This window comes from Dermacentor silvarum, chromosome 9, assembly GCF_013339745.2.
Source record: "Dermacentor silvarum isolate Dsil-2018 chromosome 9, BIME_Dsil_1.4, whole genome shotgun sequence".
NCBI lineage: Eukaryota > Metazoa > Arthropoda > Arachnida > Ixodida > Ixodidae > Dermacentor > Dermacentor silvarum.
The window spans coordinates 109,694,954-109,716,499 of record NC_051162.1 but is presented as its reverse complement, the minus strand read 5'-3'; the positions used below and the strand labels follow the sequence as shown (position 1 = coordinate 109,716,499).

Genomic DNA, 21,546 nt, shown 5'->3' with positions numbered 1-21,546 from the left:
AACTATGAAATATTCACTGCCATTCAGACACGCATTTTAGAATGATGGGTAGAACAGTTTTTCCAAGTAAAACCTATGTAGTTACACACCGTATAGCCGTCACTCCTCTACACCACCTGCCCCTCTGGGGAAGTAAACGAGAACAGAAAGAAAAGAAAGCTTTTGTTGTGGCGTTGGGGCCGACGATTCTATTGACATATTTTCAATGCGGCCGCAAACTATATGATGAAGGACATCAGCAGAGCGACGACGACGGAAAGGTCAATCAGCTTGACGCTCTGTTAACGTATTTAGACTGTCCGTGGCCATAGAATGTGAACATCGCGCAAGGATATGTGCATATTTTGTCGGTGTTATTATTCACGGCCATTACGTGCATTACATATGAGCACTTGCTCGTACCAGGCCAAGGGCGGAGGAGATGGAGGAGGTAGCGGAGGTGCTTTGACGTCCAGGAGGAGAACCTCGCTCACGGACTTGTTCGACATGAATGGTGAGCAAACTTGTCTATGGCTGATGTTTTTTTAATTATCGAGTCGCATCTTCACTATTTTAATACTTACAGCATCTTATGAAGTTCATTGGATTAAAATCTTTCACATCTGGGGTAGAGATTAGGATCGCGGCCAAATGAAGTCAGCTGGACTCGCCCACGTTGACCCACATTACTTCACTCTCGCTCGCCAGAGCTTGCCGAGGCTCGAACCCGACTTGGAGTTTGTGGATACTGACTAAGGACTTACTTCGATAACCTGTGTGTATTGGTGAGGCTGGATGATTGAACTCATTCGCCTCACCACTACCAGAACTCAGTGAAGGCCCTTACGCCAATTTGAGGTCAATGGATGCGCAGATGCTTTCCCTGTGCGCTCTAAAAATCGTTTACAACCTTCGTGCCTATCTTGTCCTCGAAGGATAATCGTCATCTGTCTTGTTGGCGCTTCTTACTTGAAAACTATACGCTCGCTACTTTCCGTCAGGAATGATATGTCACCCTGATAACGCGCATGCGGTTTGTTACCTGGAAGTTCCGGCGCGCAGGGTTAAAGAAAGGAGAGGCACGCAGGATAGATAACGATTATTGTTTGGGGATAAGATAAACCGCAAGGAAAGCAATCGTTTTTAGAGTGTGCTTGAAAGAGCCATACCTTCATTCAGCGCTTTTGCTTGGCCTAACAGATGTTTATACGTTTTAAGGGAGGCTTGGGCATCACGCCTGTTCTGTTTTGATCAGTCTGGTTCCGGAGTAGCAACTCCGGAGTTGTAATGATTAAATTTTCCAACCCGTGGAATGGAATGGGAATGGAATGGAATGGTGGCACCAGCTGGGGGCCAATGAAATGGGTGTAGCATGTGAACCCGAGATTTCGGAATGGAGTTCGAATGGAGTCAGTCCATAGTCCTGGACCGCTAAACATTTATTGTGAAGACAGGGTCTTCTTTCTTGAGTTGAGCAGCACAAAAAAAAAAACACTTATTACGAAGGCAAGGAAGACGGACACAGCGCTTGCCTTCGTAATGAATACAAACTCGCCCAGAAAACTATGCTTCTGTAGGTCCTCCTTGCTGAGTTTCTTTTTCTTTTTTTGGTTTGGCATGTCTGAGATCTGCTGTCCATGTATATTATTGCTTAACAAAAGGGGCTATTTTATTACTTCGAAATCGTCGTAGTGAGTCGGAAAAGGTGTCAAAATGTAGGTATGAACGAGACCAAAAAAACAGTATTTAGTCTCCCAATAGGTAAATTAACGGCACAGGCGTAATTAGTGCCCCATGTAGACTGAAATAACTATACTGTACCATATGCTACACTGTATCTGGAATAATCCACCTGGCCTCTTGGTCAAAATAATAAATAGGTAGAAAGGCGTGTCAACCCAAGTCGACACAAAAGAACAAATCGTCGAAGTTCTCTCATCCGCATAAAAAAAGCGGATGAGAGAACTTGACATGAATAAACGAAATAGAGGGCGCAGGAGGAAACTGCAAGGTCTCACATGGGGATGAAGAAAATAATGCTAATGATGCACAAATTACTTGCGAACATGCAGCATTGCTATATTTTGAATGCCCCCCCCCCCCTCCCCGATTTCAGTTCATATAGGTACATATAAAAGTTACGTCGACCTTGTCTTCATAAGCGACAACTTTGGTTGACAGGCCTTTCCTTTTAGGCAAAACGAGTGTAGCAAAACGGGTGTGTTTGCTAAATACTCTGTGTTAACTACACTTGGGAAATTCCTTACGTTTCTCGGTTTTTACTCTATACTGGATCTTTGAGTATCTATCTATGGGCGAGAGAGCCTCTGCCGAGGTAATAGAAATACAACGGTATTGTATATATTGTGCACTTCTGTTGACCAGAATTGTTTTTCCATTACGATGTTTAGGATCATTTATTGACAATAACTGTAATGCCCAAGTGTGATTAATTCAGCAAGATCATGATTCGCTCATGAAACAAGGACGCAGGCTAAAAACAATGTTGGAAATGGTTGCACCCAGTATCAATTTATGGTGATTTGAAACGGCATGACACACAGCCACAGAGGCTTCCATGAAAAAAATGATGCCAATTAAAATATGCCTGTAAATATGAAAGAAAATATATTGTCCTGCAAACATAATAATGCATTTCGCTTTTCAAAGTGAAGAGTAGTAGTGCGTAAACGAAAAAATATTGCGTTACCTTGTTTATGATTATTACGTTACGCTGTTAATGATTGAAATATATGCTTTTTCAATGAGGGAGGCAAGCGCAAGCAGTAAACAAATATAGAGAATGCGTTTCATTCACTGGAATTGCAGGGGTGGATTGGACTACTTTAGCCATTTGAAGAGTGGGAATGATCCACCTTTCACCACTTCCGAATTCAAAGGAGTGAAATGAACGGGGATTTCCGCATTCCAAAATTGAGTTAGAATGTAATTGAAAACCCCACTCGACAACTATGTTGCCTACACATGTACTGTGTGCAGGCGGCTATTTTAAATGGTAGCAGGTAGCCATGCAGTGAATTTTCATGTTTGTGTTGTTTTTATGCATTAGGTTGCCATAGATGCAATTGGCACACTTGGTAAACCGATGCACCGAGAGAGAGAGAGAGAATGATATAATGAAAGGCAGGGAGGTTAACCAGTACTGAGCCTGGTTGGCTACCCTACACTGGGGAAGGGAAAAGGAGAGAGAGAGATTAAGAGAAGAACAGAAAGTACGTTGTGGATCGAAATTGACACTAGGTCAATGTCATGACAGGATATTACTTCTAATATAGCCCTGACCTTTGCGCATAGGCTAGAAGCCTTTATTTGCTTTTTCTTTTCCTTGCACTTTCCTATTGCCTATCCTCTCAGCCGTACGTGCTCTTGTTGGAGGCGCTCTCGGCACGGCCGGCACTGGCCTCCTGGTGGGAACGGGAGCGGGCCTGTTACGAGGAACCAGAACCGGAAGACGCGTCGGACGCCTCGGAAGACGTGAGTCCCAAACGCTATTCAGCAGAGTGAAAGAAGATGAATTCCACTAACCTAACAAGTCAAGCAAGAAAATCAGGCAAAAGCCATCGGCAGTGATTGTAAACGTATGAAATTAGGCGGACGCTTCTTAAAATTGTGTTCGCTTTTTTAGAGGAATGGTGTGCTTTGCAGTGCATATTTGTTACAGGCAGGATGGTTAGGTAGCTTTCGTTGCTTCATTGGGCAATTACACAAAGAAAGTGGGTAACCAGCACATCTGGAACAGCAGCATAACACGCCTGAAGTGGCGTCTCAAAGCGCCATACTAGTTGCTCTTTGGAGACGAGCGGACCCTGCAACTTGGTTGCGCAACAAACCGCGTCCTTTGCATCAGCGCCTTTGTATTCTTGGTGAAACTATTACCAGCGACCACGAAAACGGACGAAAAAGCCCAAGAAAGCTATTCGGACTAGAAGAATGTGAATCGGAAACTCGCGGCGAAAAGGAATCTCGACAAATGGAAGCCCATGCATGCGCGGTGTGTTATCGGGCAAGTCATTATGCTTCTTGGCGCAAGTCCGCGATTTTAATGCATTCGGGTTAAAACGTCCAGACAGCGGTGCTGGGAGATCCTGGTACACTTTGGTTGTATCGAGATCGTTCTATTATAATGGTCCAACTTTATTTTGTACCATTGTTCTGGCTCGCTATAGTTGGAGAGTTAAAGAGCACAGCGAGTAAATGAATAGCAGACAGCACTTAAATTGTTCACGTGTGGATGTGGTATTAGGCCTTCAAAGGGTAAGACTACAAATGGCTGGTACTAACTGATTAGCGAGCGTTTCGTACGGAACCCAAAGGTCCAACATTCGTATGCCAAACTAGAGTTGCTTGGCTTCTGAAGTGCGAAACAGCGCAGTAACACGTGGTCAGATGGGGAAGGGCGGCGAAGCTAGCGCAGACTAACAGTGATTGCTTTATTTAATCAAGATAATAGAGAGCCGGGCGCACGTTCGCACGTGCACACATAGGGTAATCCGAATACGCGCGCTTGGTAAATGAAGAACACGTAACTGACAAAGGCTGTGCCACATGTTTTAGCATGCCTTCACTAGATGTTAGTAAAAGATAAATTCATTTCTTGGAAGGTACATCCTGGTAGGAAGCACAAGGTTCCTTCTGAAGGAGTGCTGAGGAGGAGAAGAAGCACGTTTTAAAATTCGTCAAGTCGTCTTTTCTGCAATTTATTCACAGCCGTATACTACTAACGCATTTTAAAGCTGCTTTCTATCGTTACATGTCGATGAGACTTATATGAAAGCGCGTGGTTGTGCGCCCTATATATCCTCTCTAGCTGCAATAAAGACGCCGTTGTTAGCGTTTGCGTTGCCTCTCTTCCACTTTGTCCACGTTTTGGTGCCATGTGTCACACTTGAGAAGTCATGCCACATCAGCTAGCCCAATGTAATCCACTGCTATAGTTTTTTCATAATGTTACAATAAGTGCAGTACTCTCCTCTACTGATTCTGAGGCGCTCCCCCAATAGGCTAAAGTATATAAAGAAATACGTCTTTGTTCCTACTACTAACGGCAACACGACGTCGTCGCCTAGCGGTGGTTGCCAAGATAATAGAGAATGACCGAAATCTAGATGTCGTAGTATGAATTATGCTAAATAAAGCATAGTGACAAAAACACGATGATGTAGAAAAGAAGTAGACAACAAGGTCTACTTATTTTGTACGCACCGGCGTAGAAAAGAAGTTGTCATATACTTCTTTTCCACGTGACCTTGTTTTCTGCACGGTTTTGTTCTTGAAAGCAAGAAGTCACATACAAGGCAATCATGCAATTCTATATGTGCTGCGGTGCACACGATAAATGTAAATCAGTGCGCACATGTAAAAAAATTGAGCAAAAGTGGCGGTACAAAGAGAAAGAATATAGTAAGGCTTAGGAAGCAAGGGCCGAGATCTGTTGGCATGACATCATTCGCGTTCATATGCGGATGCTGACTTTGGTACGGCCCGAAATACACTAAGCTATAGTACGGCATCACTGTAAAGCTTCTAACACCTACTAACGTGCACATTTCACAGTTTAATGTAACCAGTGCTATTTCCATTAAAAAGAAGAGTAAGGGCTGCTAGGCTATGGATGCTTTGTTATTTTTTGATAGATGTAAAGGCATATGATTGGTGTTAAAATATTTAAATGGGCAATATTTAGGCAACAATGGGCAACAATTTTGTAAAAGTTATGCGTTCAGAATTTATTCATTCGAACTCGCTAGAAACTTCAGTGAAACCAAATATTTGTCCTGATAGTACTGCCAGGTCTGCTACCGATTTTAGAGTTATTGAAATGAAAACAAGTAATGCAACATGTAAAGAACTCAACGGAGACGGATAAAGCCGTTCCTCCATTTTATTGAACTTCCTCTTTCTCTTCCTCGCCTCCTGCGGTACTCGCGCCACATCGTCTTCGTCTTGACGACCCTCCGCCTTCTCCGGTGCATCTGACTCCATCACTCCTGGGATAGTACGGCATGATGATCCCAACGGAGCTAACTTCGGTTGTCTTCGCAGGAGTCTCGTAGTACACCGACTTAAAGATTCCTTGCTCGGTTGCCATTTTGGTGACCATAGATGGACCACTAAATTGGCACTTGGGGACACTCAGTCCTTTCTTGACGAGTATGAAACTTCCAGGTTCAATCACAGGCAACTTACGATAGTGCCTATTGTCGAAGTTTCTCTTCATTCCAAATTTATATTTCATTTGCTGTTCGGCTGTCTTGGGGGTCCCTAGAAAAATAACGCAGCCGGCGATTCCTAACTGATGATCTGCAGGAAACCAAGTACTTGTTCCATTTGCAAACGTTTCCCACCGTCCTAACCTGCGTTTCGTGTGCCAATCAGCTTTCTTCTAACGTTGAGTCGATAGTCAATTCATCCTTCAAAGATATGTTTAACTTTAGGCGCTTCAAGTCCGGCCTTGACAATATGAAAGAAAAATTCACGTCATTCATTTCAAGTGCCTTAACCTCAATTGTATGATTCGTGTATTTTACAATCAATGTTGTCAAGTAATGCAGAAGTCTTCTGCTGCCATCGTAACTTTGCACCTCCACTGCTTTATCTTGTCGGATTTCCCTTATGTCTGCCAAGACCTCATTTATGAGACTCACAGACGATCCTGTGTCCACCAGCACATGCTTGCCTCTGCCATTAAACTTCATTGCGGCGTGAAGAATGCCAGTCTTGAATAAATATACAACGACTCTGTCGTTGAATTACACAGATGCATTGTCCTTACAGTTTACCACGCTTTCCATCTCTTCACTGCCAAGTGATCTCTCTTTCGCTGCTGCGTTCATATGCTCTCGGGTTAATGTGCAGTAGGCATCCACTTGACCGACATTTTCAGCTTTCTTCCGCGTAGTCAGATGTCAGTCGGCATGCGCAAAGAAGTCTACAATAACGTTGTTCCATAGGCCGGCAAGAGCTACGCGGACGACATCACCCTGTGGGTCACCGGGGGCAGCGACGGGGACATCCAAGACACGCTGCAGCAAGCCATCAACGAGGTTGTTGCATACGTAGAACCACGCGGCCTTGGTTGCTCCCCACAGAAATCGGAGCTCCTTCTATACAGGCCTACGTGGGGAGGTCGACGCCCAGACCCTCATCCCCCCGAGATACAACTCTACGTGCATCAGCAACTCATACCTACAGTGCCTAGCATCCGTATCCTTGGCTTACGCATCCAACAAAACGGCAGAAACACGGAGATGCTCAAGCAATTAGATAGTCATGTATACCAAACAACTCGCCTCATAGCACGCATCGCAAATCGACATCACGGCATGAAAGAAAACAACCTCATTCGTCTGGTAACCACCTACGCCCTTAGCAGGATCACCTACGTCGCCCCGTACCTTCACCTCAATGCGACTGACAAGCTCAAACTCCACACCATGATTAAGAGGGCCTATAAGCAAGCCCTACAGCTTCCAATTTCCACATCTAACGAGAAACTGGATGCCCTTGGCCTTCACAATACCATAGACGAGCTTATTGAAGCTCAGCGTGTAAGCCAATATGAACGACTCGCCAACTCCACCACGGGCAGACACATTCTGCGCACCCTAGGCATAACCTACACCACCCAATTCGGACCAAAAGTACCCGTCCCTCCAAACATTCGCGCTCAGTTAGTTATATCGCCCATACCTCGTAATATGCACCCAGAACACAATCAGGAGCGACGTGCAGACAGAGCTAAACATCTACAAAAGCGCTACGACCACGCCGCAGATGTAGCCTACGTGGACACCGCGGAATACCCCCATCAGAACGCCATGGCGGTCGCCGTAGTCGCGGGCTCGCAGTACCGCCTCGCCGCGGCCGTATCAATACTCGCCACTCAACCCGAAGAAGGAGAGGAAACGGCCATCGCCTTGGCTTATGCCTCTACCAATGCACACTACATCATCAGCGATTCAAAAACGGCCATTCGCAACTACACAAGAGGACTCATAGCACCCCAAGCACAGAAAATACTCTCCGACACTCCCGCCTCAAGGCAACGCCGCGTACAGATCATCTGGGCCCCTGGTCATTCGGGTCTGGCTGGAAATGAAGCCGCCCACGATGCCGCCCGAGCTCTCGCACACCAGGCGCATCATCCGTCTCCTGGATCTTCCAGTCCTGATGAGCCCTTAGTTCTGCACCGCGGACACGCGCGCGACCGCATGGTCACATTCAGAGAAATCCTCCTCCACTACTGCAGAGAGCGATTACGCTACCCACCAGCACACAAAACACTGAATAAATCACAATCCACCACTTGGCGACTACTTCAGACGCGAACTTTCCCAAACCCCGTGCTATACCACCGAATTTACCCCGATGCATACTCCCACTCTGCAAAGCCTGCGAGGCCCGCGCTGACCTCAATCACATCATCTGGGCATGCCCGAAAGCTACACCCACCAACACTCACCGCACTAACACTACACACATCATAACTACGGCCGAGCAGTGGGAGACTTTGCTGCTCAGCTTGGACCCAGAAGAGCAGCTCTGGGCCGTCCGGATGGCCGAAGACGCCGCCAGAAAACAAGGGCTGGCCGCCGTCTGAGGAAGGGGAGGCCTGGGGGTTAGTCTCCCAACCCCCACCGCCCCCAGACCCCATCATGGACAAAATAAAGTTTTATCTCTCTCTCGACGGTCTTAGAAGATTTCGCCAGCAGCTGTTTCTGACAGTCTTTGTTCATGCCTAGCATAATCAGTGGCACAACTGATCTATCAGGAAGGCTTACGTCAGTGAGCACGAGTAACCTTCGCTTTTCATAAAAGTATTCTTGAAGAATTCCGACAAAATGGCATTGTTCCGCCGTTCTAACTGGTTAATTTCAAAAGATATCAGGAAGCTCCGTTTCCATTGATTCCACGTGTCGCTATGGTGGTCAGTGATTCTCATGTCGAACCACTTTTTCGCGATTCCTGACAGAAATGGCCTGAGGTTTCTTATCTTGTCGTCATCCGAATCATATCGATTTTGTTGGCAAGCATATTCATAAAGGCCAATCCATCTAGTTGCAGCCGTTCACATACCATCCAAATTATTCGGCTTTACGGCATCACCTTTTGTAACGGCTCTGTGCAATGTCGCCTGGCTCAAGATGTTCAAGAGCTGTGACTGTTGCTCAACCTGCTTTGACTGCATCTGCAGTAAGTTAATCATAAAAGATATCGTATTCTGTCTTGAAGGTGACTCATTTGGCACTGTCTGACAGTAGGTCTTGTCAGGATTCATCAAAGTGCTAAATTCCCTCTCTCTGTCAAGGGACACTCGCGTGGGCTTGCCTTGCTGGTGACGTCGATGAGCGTCTCGGTTGATGTAAAAGACCCTCTAGAGTCAACGCCGCTCTGGTCATTTGGGAGGTAGCTACTCAGCGTGTCCATCTTCCCGTTCGGCGAGTCTTCTCAAAGCGCACTAGTTTTAATCTTGCCGGCTGCGCCAAAATGTAAAGAACTCAACAGAGAAGGATAAAGATGCTCCTCCATTTTATTGAACTTCCTCTTTCTGTATCTCTCCTCCTCCAGTACTCGCACCACTTCGTCTTTGTCTTGACGACACTCCACACAACACACATTTTGGTCACCAAGAACGCGGTGACTTCCTTTGAGCAAGTGGTTCGGCAACGGGCTAACGTTAAAAAGACACTCCGTTCACTACTGAGTTGCGCAGGTGAAGCTTCTACGGCGCGCCATAATTAGCCCGATCTTGCTTTCTGTTACCCACTACGCCAAATAAGCGTCTCAAAACATAATACAGTATTAACATTCGAGGCAATTTGTGTACAATTGTGCACGCCAGTTTACTGCATCAGAAGCACTGAAGAAAATGCGATATAAATTGTGTCCCAAATATTTTTAAACACGTCTGATTGGACCTGTGCTTCAGACTTGAATAACACGCGTAGTGTTTTAGTAAGACGGTTTGAAAGGTGGACGTATGAGTGTTTGCTCGCGGTATCGGTAGGTGATCATTAGCAAGTTCACTTTTATCATAGTTTTTCACAATGTTCTACATCTGGCATATATTGCAAATGGCTACATGGAATCTGGATGGAGGGGAGGGGGCTTCCCAGGTAGGCTTGACATGAAACAGCTGGTATTCTCGTATCTATCGTTTCTGCAGAAAGTTATCGCATGGAGTCCAAATTATGCAAACTTGAAAAGATCTTGCTGAAGCAATTAAGATTGTTAATCTGTTCTGCAGCAGCACACTTTCATTATTCCGGAGATGCAGGAAAATGGGGTGAAACAAAATTTTCAACGTCTCAAATATTTGTTGCATTAAGGGGATAAAATATAACCTGTCCTGCCGCGAACCGGCCATCTCTGGTGCGTCGAGGCGCAACAGAATCCAAGCGTGCGATTGTCATTCATTGCTGTTTGTGGCGGGCCTGTGAATATCGCTTATTCAGTATGTATTCCGTTCTTCTACAGGCGTGGCAGTACGTTTAGTTCGAAAAAAGGAATCCTTGGACAGAACAATCAGGGGTCGAAGTGGGAGAAAACGGCGGTCTGTACCGGTAAACGTGAAGTTGCCTGTTACCAAGCTTGCCTCAAGTATCATAGACGACGTTCCAGGTAAGTGCACATGTATGCCTTCTGCGGCCGCATTTCTGTTGTATTACAGCCACTGTTTCAGTAAGTGCTAAAGTGACTGCGCCTAATCTTCATCTCAAGATTGAGGTTGGCGTAGTATTTCGTCGTTTTCAGAAAGGCAGGTCAATGAGCGGTGGTGCTAGCAGGGGGTGGCACATTCACATATTCCGGCTTGATGCTTATCTTGCATGCCGTTATTTGAAGCAGCCACAACCTTCCTCTTCAGTCTATTTAGGAAACATTCTCGGGAAATATCCGTAATTTGTAAATAATGTGAAATGTATTGTTCCGGTGACTTTTTTGACACGTGCTTTTGACATCTGCTTTGATGTTTGTAACACCTGAGGCTTCACGGAGCCTACCATTCCAAAGATGTATTTTGATTGTTCATTTTATACTGAATATTCATGTATTGTGCGATATAGTTTATTTTGGTGGGTTCTAACATTTTCCTCCATTTTATTTTTTGTTTTATTTTGTTTTCTTCTTTTTATTATTTTTATTTCTTACAATGACTGCACTGGGGTTCCGTTTTGGCTTGTGAGCCCGTGACGTGTGTGTCTGTTTTTACGGCAAGTTTGGGATCGTGAATAACATTACTTTATAACAGAGTCCTATAGTGCGTTGACACAGTGTAAAAAACTATTGAATCATTTTACGGGGGTGATTAGGGTAATTGAATGAAATGAAATGAAACGGAAATCACCACCTATGAATGCGTTTATAATGCGGACACCATAATTATATCCACTGAACCCTATAAAGAATACAATTTTGGTTCCTCTTAGCGTCTCTGAATTATAAAAAAATCAACATTTTTCTCCCAGGCATGCATTATCCATGCACAACAGCTTGGATTAGGCTAGAATACTGTAACAAGGAAATTCAAGGAGGGATAAGCGTGATTCGCATCGGTTGAGAGTTTACAATGGGTCAACGCGCGTAGTTAGTTATTTATAGATAAAATATTAGGCTGTAAAGATCATGCAGATGATAAAAGTATTCGGTAATCACAAAGCACGGAACACACATTATCAATCTTCATTTGTGTAGAAATAGTGACTGATAATGTAGTGCTTTAGACATCCAATTAACAAAGAATCCACAAAAGAGCGAACAGTCGGCATCAAAATTTTGCGAACGACCGCATTTGTGAAAACGGGAAACACACGATCGGATAACCAGTAAAACAGTGCAACCCTATGCAGTTATCTTATAGGCTGCATTTGTTTCTTTTTCTACACCAATTTCTTTTAATTACGTTTTAGATAGCGCAATTCTAACTTTTGAGCTAAATTACTTAATGAGGCGTTCATTACATTTACGAAAAATCAAAATGCTTAATTGAATAATTACCATTATTACACAAAAATAACTGTTTAAGTGATTACTTTATGGCGCACGTTTTATTCTAATAATTGCAGCTAGTGAGTATCCAAGGCATATTGGCTTGAACCGAATTCTGAGGATGGCACCAGTTTCTAGATTTCCTCCGTCAAACTTACGTTCAGAATGCACTGTTACTCCGCTTACTTTAGAAAGAAAATGCTGTTTTAAGCATTAAAGCGCAAAAGTAACACGAATTTCAACGCGTTTCGTCGGACACTTTGAAAATATGATCTCGAAGCTGGTGTGGTCGAGAGAATGCTTTCTCAGTTGATACGCCTTGCAAGCTCACCACTTACAATTTGTAAATTGAATTTATGTGCCGTACGAAGTAATAATTAAAAAGATAATTTACACAGTCATGTGTAATTAAGTGAAAATGTGTAATTATGACAATTCTTCAATTATTAATTTTGATTTCTCGTAGAAGTAATGGCCGCCTCGTCGAGTAATTTAGCTGAAGGGTTAGAATTGTGACATATATCATCCACAGGAAATGTTTAAAAATTTTGTGCAGCTAAAAAAAGTACCTGGTATACTAGGTTGTAAGTCCGATTACCAGGCTATGCACCCAGACTGCCGAAATAAACTTTTGATACCGGCTCTACTTAAAAAAAGTTGTGACGGAGTGAATAGACAAATTCCTTGTGAACCGTTCTTAGTGTGCCAATTCACTTTTCTCTACGTTCACATGACTTGACCTTGCTTTTGTTATTTTAGCAGTCTCAAAACTTATTTTTTTAACTTTTGCTCCGTGATACACGCTCCTGCTTTTGTTGCCGCTTTACTCATATGTGGAAGACAATTGAAATTGTGTTGCGTTTTCTCTAAATGTTTCGTCTTTGTTGTTTTCCCATCTATGATTTTGAGATAGCCAACCCTAACCATGGTCAAACTTCTCATACATTACATTTATTGAAAAATAAGGAGGCGCAGAGAAAACAAGGAAAAGCAGGGAGCTTAACCAATACCAAGCCCGGCTGGCTACCTTATTTAAAGGGTAGAGGAAGCGGGAAAGAAAGATAAGAGGACACAGTGCCGCATACCTCCGGACAAACGTACACTGGCATAGTCACTCTCAGTCGTGGAATCAAGAGTATCGGGTCAAGGTACCAAGAACATTTTCTTCAGAGACTGGCTTCGCGCTGAAACACATAACTGACGCTAAAACGACCCACACCAAAAAGCAAACACGCAAACAAGATTAAAAAAGCCGGCAGATCACACACCCTGTGGGAATCGACGTTTTGAGAAGCTGTGTCCGGGGAGCCTACCACGTTAACGAAACGACATGAGAGCACCAAAACACTGGTGGCTCCTTCATGACCTACATGACACGCATGTCATGGCATTCATGTCATGAGTGCTCAGGAGTCCCTTTACGTACACCTAAGAGATCTTAAAGCGAAAGCCTTAGTCATGCTCATGACTATGACTTCTACCACAATCCTTCAGTGTTTCCTTCACTTAGTACCCACTTCCGAACCCATTTCCCGGGTTTTTGTTGTGTAATCTTTTTTCGCTGAGTCTTTGTCATTTTTTCTCATATGTCATGACTATGTTTTCTCACCAGTGGTTTCCTTCTGTAATAGTTATGGTCATGACTATGACTTCTACCATAATTCTTTAGTGTTTCCTTCTCTTAGTATCCACGTCAGAAGCCATTTCAGTGGCTTTTGAGTGTTAATCTTTTTCGCTGGGTCATTGTCATGACATTTATGTCATGACCTATTACTTATGTTTGTCATATACTCCTGTCATACTATGCCAATTTTGGTACCTACCAAGTTAACGAAACCACCCTGAGAGCACCAAGACGCAGGCGGCTGTTCCATGACCTACATGACACGCATGTCATGACATTCATGTTACGACATATCATTTATGTGCGTCATATATTTTTGCCATAGTATGCCAATTTTGGTACATACCAAGTTAACGAAACGACCATGAGAGCACAAATACGTAGGCGGCTAGATAGATAGATAGGTAGATAGATAGATAGATAGATAGATAGATAGATAGATAGATAGATAGATAGATAGATAGATGATGGATAGGGATGGATGGATAGATAGATAGATAGATAGATAGATAGATAGATAGATAGATAGATAGATAGATAGATAGATAGATAGATAGATACTGTCAAAGATGCAAATGTTCGCCAAGAAATGCTTCGCATTTAAAAGAAAACAGTCATGACGAAACGGAGTTTCCGTGCGCGGCGTTCTCGCGATAATTATGTCTCACAGCAAGCACGGACTAGGCTAACACGTTCTTCTGGTATGGGCGCTGCTGAGAATGATGTCGCGGGTTCCATACCAGCTACGGCTTCGCCGCATTTCGATGGCGGTGGTACGAAATCAAGGCTTGCGAACCAAACTTTTATTGCACGTTAAATATTCCCCTGGTGGTCAAAATTAGTCCAGAACCTTCAACTACGTACGGCGTGCGTCATGACCCACTGTATACGGTTACGGGACTATAAAACCCATAATTTGATTTTTATATAGTTATCTGTCCTTTAAGCGGCTTAGCCTATCACATACAAAATCTAGCTGAGAGGCGAACAAAGAGCAGTGACATCGAAGGGGGCCTATAGTTTCATCAGCGTAACAGCAGAGGCCACTCAGATGCTTTGGCAACCTATTGTTGGGAGAGAACCAAGTAGCGAGTTCGTGTTACGGTTTCGTGGTCGCGTTCACTGCGGAAAAATAAGCCTCTTTACTCAGATTTATATGCAACTGAAATACATTTAGGTTGTGTAAACTAATCCATAACTACCCACTGAAGTGTCCATCATTGTCCTTCGATTAGTTTCCACGGCTTTAACGCATAATTATTAAAGCGAAGCAGGGCTTGCCTACTTTCCCCAGTTTCGGCGTGGCTATTTGGTCGGCCGCTATCTCACCGGATATATTTCTGGACATAAATACGAAGGTTATAAGAAATCACCCGAGAATTGGCTTATATAACCTTTGTATGCTAGAGAAGTATGCCCACCCTTGGTCTGCGTAACCAATCATGTCAGCTAGCGGGCATCTCTAAATAACACCATTCTCTTGGCGAAATTATAATTCACCGCTTCTTTTACTTGCTTTATTTCCTTTGTTTAGCCACTCAATATGTGACGCTGGTTGTGTATCTACCCTTGGTCAATCTTCTAGACTAGGTATGTCCCATCGATTCCTGCTTCAAACTCATCAAGCCAAAGCAAACTAGTCTTCGTGAAGCCTCAAATAGGCCTAATCACTCACCAAGGTTTGGCTTCAGATATATTCCAAGATGGTGTTTTGATCTACGCATTTGTTTGTTGGATTTTTCTCAAACAGATCACTTGAAGATGGTGCACTGTGGTCATCATGAGGTTCCTAACCGTGGACACGACAGAGACCGCTTCTGTCACCCGGAGGCCACTTGGAAGACGGTTCTGCGCATGCGCCCAGAGTGTGTCTGCGCGCCAGGATACGTACGCAACTCATGGGGCGACTGCATAAGCTATGACCAGTGCTACCACTGCATCGATAAGCACCACCTGAACATGGACTACAACTTGTGCGAATCGAAGTGCCCTCTCGTCTGCAATCAGCCCATAAATATGAACTGCCCCGACACGTGCTACCAGGAGTGCGCCTGCAGGCCAGGTTACATTAGGTAAATTGCTTGGCTATACAACACGCTTTAAACTTTCACCAGCGTTAATGCGGCTGCCTACGCCCCTCGACTACGTCCTCCAGAACACTTGGGCTTCTGAGTATTTCCGCTTCCTTATCAACGCACCAACCCCCGTTTTGACTATACCCTCGGTATTGATGTCGTTTAAAAAGGAGTGATGGAACGAAAAATTTACGGGTAACGTTACGAGACATGAAAACTGTGGTTAGAATAGAGAGAGGGGGGGAGGGGGTAGCTGACATTCTGGTCCTAGAAGTGGAGCTGGGCAGGGCTATGCTAATGCATAAGGCACAAAATCGTTGGCCTGTTAGAGTAACACAATGAGTGTAAAGAAACAGGTAGTGTTGTCGATGGCGGCAGATAGGTGATGTGATGAAATTAGGAAGTTTGCTGGCCTGATATGGACAGGTGGCGCAACAGAGGGGTAGTTAGGGAACGCCGGTAGAGGCTATCGTGCTGCAGTGGACGTAAACATGCTGCTGCTGCTGCTCCTGATGATGATGATTGAAAGCATTTTAGCAAATATAGTAGAGTGAAGCGCAATCGTGCGCCTCCATACGTAAATTGCACTTGCAAACTTCTCGCTGAGGTAGCTGCAGCACTCGATAGAAGCAGCTTATTTGAATATGAAGTTTCGAATTATGATTAGGAGTTTGTATATGCACAAAGCTGCTTGATGCCTTCTGGCATGGTATTAATCAATGAGGATATGATTATGGAGCTAATTATAGCATCAAATATCTATCAACATGGCAATTGCTTCTCAAATTTCTTGTTTCACCGTAGAAGGCGAAGAACACTTCGCAGACAGCAATTTTTGTATAATTCAGTGTTCCTTACTAAGCAGTTATTACTAGTGTATGCTTGCCCACCAATATAAAAAAGACTGTCCGCACGATACCGCGCCATGCGAGGGCGCGGATATGCGAGTCTTCCGGTGTAACGCGCGGTGCAGGGATGCTGCGCCGGCGAGAAGTCGCCACTCAACACACTAGCGTCAAGACGCAGCCAGCGGAACCAGCGCCATATTGTCACGTAGTAGTGACGCTGAAGTAAACAGTCGTAAAACTGTGCATGACGAAACTGATTCTTTATTGGGCGAACCTGTGCCCACAAAAGCAAGCTACACTCGAAGCACAACGAAAGCGGCGAACACAGTCGGCAATCGTCGAAATCGGATCAGTGGCGAAACGCATCGGCTTTTATACGTGAGTCATCGAAGGTCCCAGATTAAGCCCTGGTGCCCACGTATCTTCCGGAAAGTTCTAGACAATTCGCGTCGCTCATACAATCAGATTACGTGAACGTCGGTGACCACAGGGCAAGGATGGAAGTATCGATAACGTTCGAGAAGCTTCCAATGCAGGCGCGTCCTGCACCGAGCGATAACGTTTAACATTTGTTAGCCGGTGGAAAGCGGCCACCGGTGAAAGACAAACATGTATACTTGTCAATATTGACGCCACTGGCAAGGTAAGAGGACCCAGTAGATCTTACCCAGTAGACCAAAGTGTATTGCGGGCTAGCATGGCCTGTCGGAAGCAGCACGGCCGGGTTACATTGAAAAACACGGCCAGCGATTCGAGGGTCGTCCAACGTGCTCGCTGTTTGCGCCTGCACCAGACTTAAACGCGCTCGATCACCGCACACTTGCGCGCATGCGCGTATACGTAGGTCACAGCTGATCGCCGCGCTGCTGTGGGCAAAGCAGTTGACGCGCCGAATTATGGGGTTTGCAGATACCTACTACATGGCATGGGCCTGCAAACAAAATTCAACCTTAACCCCCAACCCCAACCCTACAGGAAAGGACTGGGAGGCGGGCCGCTTGGCTTCTCAGACCTTCAAGCCCAAGGGACTTGGTCCAGATAGTCAGGACAGTGACTGCAGCCAATAGGGTCCGGGTCTAGGGACATCACCTAGTGTGTAGGTTCCCGCTAAGGGGTCAACACCTCTTTTTTTTAGCTATAAAAGATTGTGACCACCACCACCACCGAATTATGCAGAGGGTGAATTTTCGGTGAACATGGAGTCGCCGGTGCGCCATACAACCTTGTGGTGTATCCCAGTTTCGCCGGTCGCTGCGGGGCCCACGGGAAATGTCGCAGTGTATCTGCATCCCAATCGCTATCACTGTATGATACAAAAGATATGAGACGTGTTTTAATATGATGCTAAATATTTTAACGTTAATTAGGGCGCGCATTTTGGCATTTGATATGTAACAGGCACTTAAATAACGATAATACCGCGAGAATTTTGAGGTTCTCAATGCGCTTTTCAGGCCTGAATTCCGCCTTCCGTCGCAGTGACACTTACGTGAGCAAAAATCAGGTAACTGCCGGGCCAGGTGTCATGTTAGGGGATGTATAAAATGAAACCCAACTCGAAAACGGAGATTGTAATGACCACGTGAACTTTTATAACCTCTATACTATCTGGAAATCAAGCGAAAAATCACCAAAAAGTGTAAGCCTGCCTTGCTGCTACCATTGTTTTACCCCGTACAGCCCAAACTCCGTTCCACATCAAGCAAGAATTGTAACAACTTGCTCACCATTATTTCTATCCATGGAAAGTACATAAAAAACAATGAAATCTTATTTGAGTTAGAACTCAATAATTACAGTAATTATTATTCAGTAATTGTTTTCCTGAACATTCTACTACTGCAAATTCGCTCCAGCCTATGAAAAGCTAAAATAAAGGGCATGCGTTGAGATCTCAAGCTTAAATCTGAAATTCCAAGTATAAAAGTAAGCGTACTATTTAATAAACCTTACCCATTATAGCTGAGATGTACAGTTCCTGTTATCTACAATATCGGAAAGAAGAGCACCTCTTATAAGTGGCCGTGATTCCAGTGCGCCGTTGACACTTTCCTTCGTGTGTCTCTCTTTTTATATCTACTTGCAGGTTGCATCCCAACGGCGGTCCTTGCATCAGCATCAAGAAATGCCTGCCGGGGTGTTCCAGTCACAACCAATACTTCGCTCTCTGCGTCTCTCCATGTCCTGCGACGTGCGCGAACCCTTTCCCAACGAAATGTCCCAAGCTCTGCGCCGGCGAGGGCTGCGTCTGTAAGCCTGGTTACGTCGTCCTGCAGCACGAACCACTCGTGTGCGTTCGCCCGGAAGAATGCCCTGGATTCCGCAACAGGTGTCCCGGAGAGAACCAGGTGTACACCCCATGCAAGCCCCGTTGTCCGGAGACTTGCTGGGACAAACAGCCTCGGATGTGCACCACTGGTTGTGCTGGTGCCGGCTGCGTCTGCAAGCAGGGATTTGTTGTCAAGAGCGCCAATCCACTTGTCTGCGTCCACCGCGCACAATGCGCCATGTTTAACCACACTTCCCATTTCATGCACACCAAGTCGCTTTAAGCTTATTTCCACCGTGGTGTGATGGAGGTTTCACAAAGGACTAGATTTCTTTGTAATCGATCGAAGGACGCAAGTAAATGTACTTCTTCGGCCTACTGGGTTCCAATACTAAGCACTTGTCCTGTTTTGGAGCAATAGGTTGGACCTCGTGAACCCTGCCAGCAGGTTTCTGTTGACAAGGAAACAATCCTTAAAGGTTTGCGAAATGCTCTCGTGCATGAATGAGAAAATAGCGCATGTTGAAGGTTCTTTGATTTGGAAAAGTAAAGGTCCTTACGAAGTGCGAAATGTTGCGCGATTCCTTTTTAAGCACATTGTACGATGGATTCGTAGTCCGTAGTCGCGTTTAGTGCAACTTTGGCGTGAAACACGTATACGGCAGAAGGGTCTGCCGCTTCCAAACTAGGGGCTCTTCAAGCTAATACCAATAATAAAAAAATCATTTTATGAATGAACCGTACACTGTTAGGCATGAATAAGTCACAATTTCGCAGATGTACCATGCTTATCTTGTATAAATAATCGCTTCCCAAAACACATGTTTATATGTTCGAAAGTACACTCAAATAGAGATACTTTTTATTATCTTTTTGATTCCTTCCTTCGAATTGCGACCTATTCAGCCACCACACTATTTTATATTACCAGCAAGCCCACTTCATAATTTCTGAGCTTGAATGGTAAACGTAGAAACGGTGTGGTAATGAAAGGAAACGAAACCAGAATAAAAGTAAAAAATGTCGTTCTAAATACGCAGTTTAATTCGATCGGCCCGCTCATATACAGGGTATCCCAACTATTATGCACCAATATTTAAAAACATGCAAATGTCACGTAGCCTCAAAGACCCAAGGTAATGTTGTTTGCCATAGCTTGGCCATACTCAGGTAATTTTTTGCATTCCGTCGAATTACAAAATTAGTCCTAATAAATATTCGACTTTTCAAATATTTTATATATGAAAAGTGTCAATGAGAAAATTGTACAGCAACACGAAAAACTTCTGATACAGCTGTGTGTTGCTCAATACGTCCTACATAAAGGTGTTTTTCCGAGCACGAAAGAAGCCCGCGAATACACGCAAAATTACCGCGCGACTGTCCGCTCGAGGCACTTTGCGTGTATTCGCGGGCTTCTTTTGAAGTCACTTCAAGCGGTCTTTCTAGCCTCGGTAGAATACTTATGGGCATGCTTTTGATGAACCATCAGCTACAGACTCTTTAGAACTTGACATTATCCATTTGGTGACCAAAACACACTGCATTCATTCCGGTTAACTGCTGTGCTCTCGGAAAACGTGTGGACCATCATAGACCATCATTGCCAACCTGTGCTGCAGCTTCCCAATGCATACAGTAACGTCAGAACAAGCAGCCTAGCGAGCTTTTGAAACTTTTGATCCCTCGCAAGAAATATGGAAGGGACTCTTAACGTTCGCCGTAGAATCACCTCTTGCTTGTAATGAGGGAAGAGTATCCGATATTTATAATTTTCTATGTGCGCATGCTCTGCAGGACTCGGCATTCGTGCGATCGAGATTGCTCGTAGAATGGTGAGCATCCCCATTCTCCAGCTCGGCAACGTCCATTGCGTAACAATCCGATAAAAGATGAAGCGAGGGTCCTTATTTTTGGTGTCTCATTTTGTTCGGATCCCTAGGGGCCGGTGTCGGCGACGTTCTGGAGAGAAATGTGAGCATCGGAGCGCCCCCTGGCTCGTGCAAGCTGCCTATGCTCGTATTTGTCAGTCATGGGCATGCGTTTACAACACAAACGTGGGCATACGTTCGACGTGGACGTGGATGGGGCAAATCATAAAATGTATCGTCGGTCAGCACTAAGACGACCTTACATTTATTATACGCGCTAGCATAGGCTGGCTGCTTTGGCCTGATGACCATGACAGGGTGGTATATTAGGTCGACAGAGAACCAGTCGACTGGCCGTTAATACACAATTACACATATTACAGCACATCGCCAAGAATAGATTTTGGACATAATTTTAATGCCAAGTACGGCTCTGAGTTTCCTGGACATGCCAGGAAAGTAGAGAGAAAGTGAAATAAAAAAATGCTCTGATAGTAACCGGGTGACACTGTTTTCTTGTTGTTCTCCAAGTTCCACCAGCGGCGCTAGGCAGAAAAACAATCTCAAGTATTTCTTTGTTGTGCCCCTTCAGAAGACAAAATGACGTAGCGTCGCGCCATACTGCAATAGCCTTAAAAACATAGCAGATAAAAAAACCGGCTGATGGGGCCATTGCAAGGGTGGTGGTGGTGGTGGTAACATTTATTTAGGTCCGGAAGAATCTTCACGCCGTTTTTGTAGGGGCAAGACTGCGGGCCGCTCCCACGTTGGGACGGGAAGGCCAAGCCTCACCGCCGCATCGTGGGCCTTCTGGACAGCCCGGAGTTGATTAATCCATTCGTGGCTCTTGACCAATGAATAAAATGCTTCCGCC

The 21,546-nt window shown here is 44.8% G+C and overlaps 1 protein-coding gene across 1 annotated transcript; it reads left to right on the top strand.

The window, feature by feature from the left end:
- The first annotated feature begins 415 nt into the window (after nucleotides 1-415).
- Nucleotides 416-21,310, top strand: LOC119464105 (zonadhesin). Its single transcript, XM_049655920.1, has 5 exons — nucleotides 416-493; nucleotides 3,355-3,474; nucleotides 10,477-10,620; nucleotides 15,360-15,681; nucleotides 18,619-21,310. Exons 1-5 carry the CDS (start codon nucleotides 487-489, stop codon nucleotides 19,082-19,084), a joined length of 1,059 nt encoding a protein of 352 aa, XP_049511877.1. The 5' UTR covers nucleotides 416-486; the 3' UTR covers nucleotides 19,085-21,310.
- The last annotated feature ends 236 nt before the right edge of the window (nucleotides 21,311-21,546 follow it).

Excerpts from the sequence above, each read along its gene's own strand:
- LOC119464105 (XM_049655920.1), top strand. Across the intron at positions 3,475-10,476 it reads CGTCGGACGCCTCGGAAGAC|GCGTGGCAGTACGTTTAGTT; the intron begins GTGAGTCCCAAA and ends GTTCTTCTACAG. Across the intron at positions 15,682-18,618 it reads TGCAGGCCAGGTTACATTAG|GTTGCATCCCAACGGCGGTC; the intron begins GTAAATTGCTTG and ends ATCTACTTGCAG.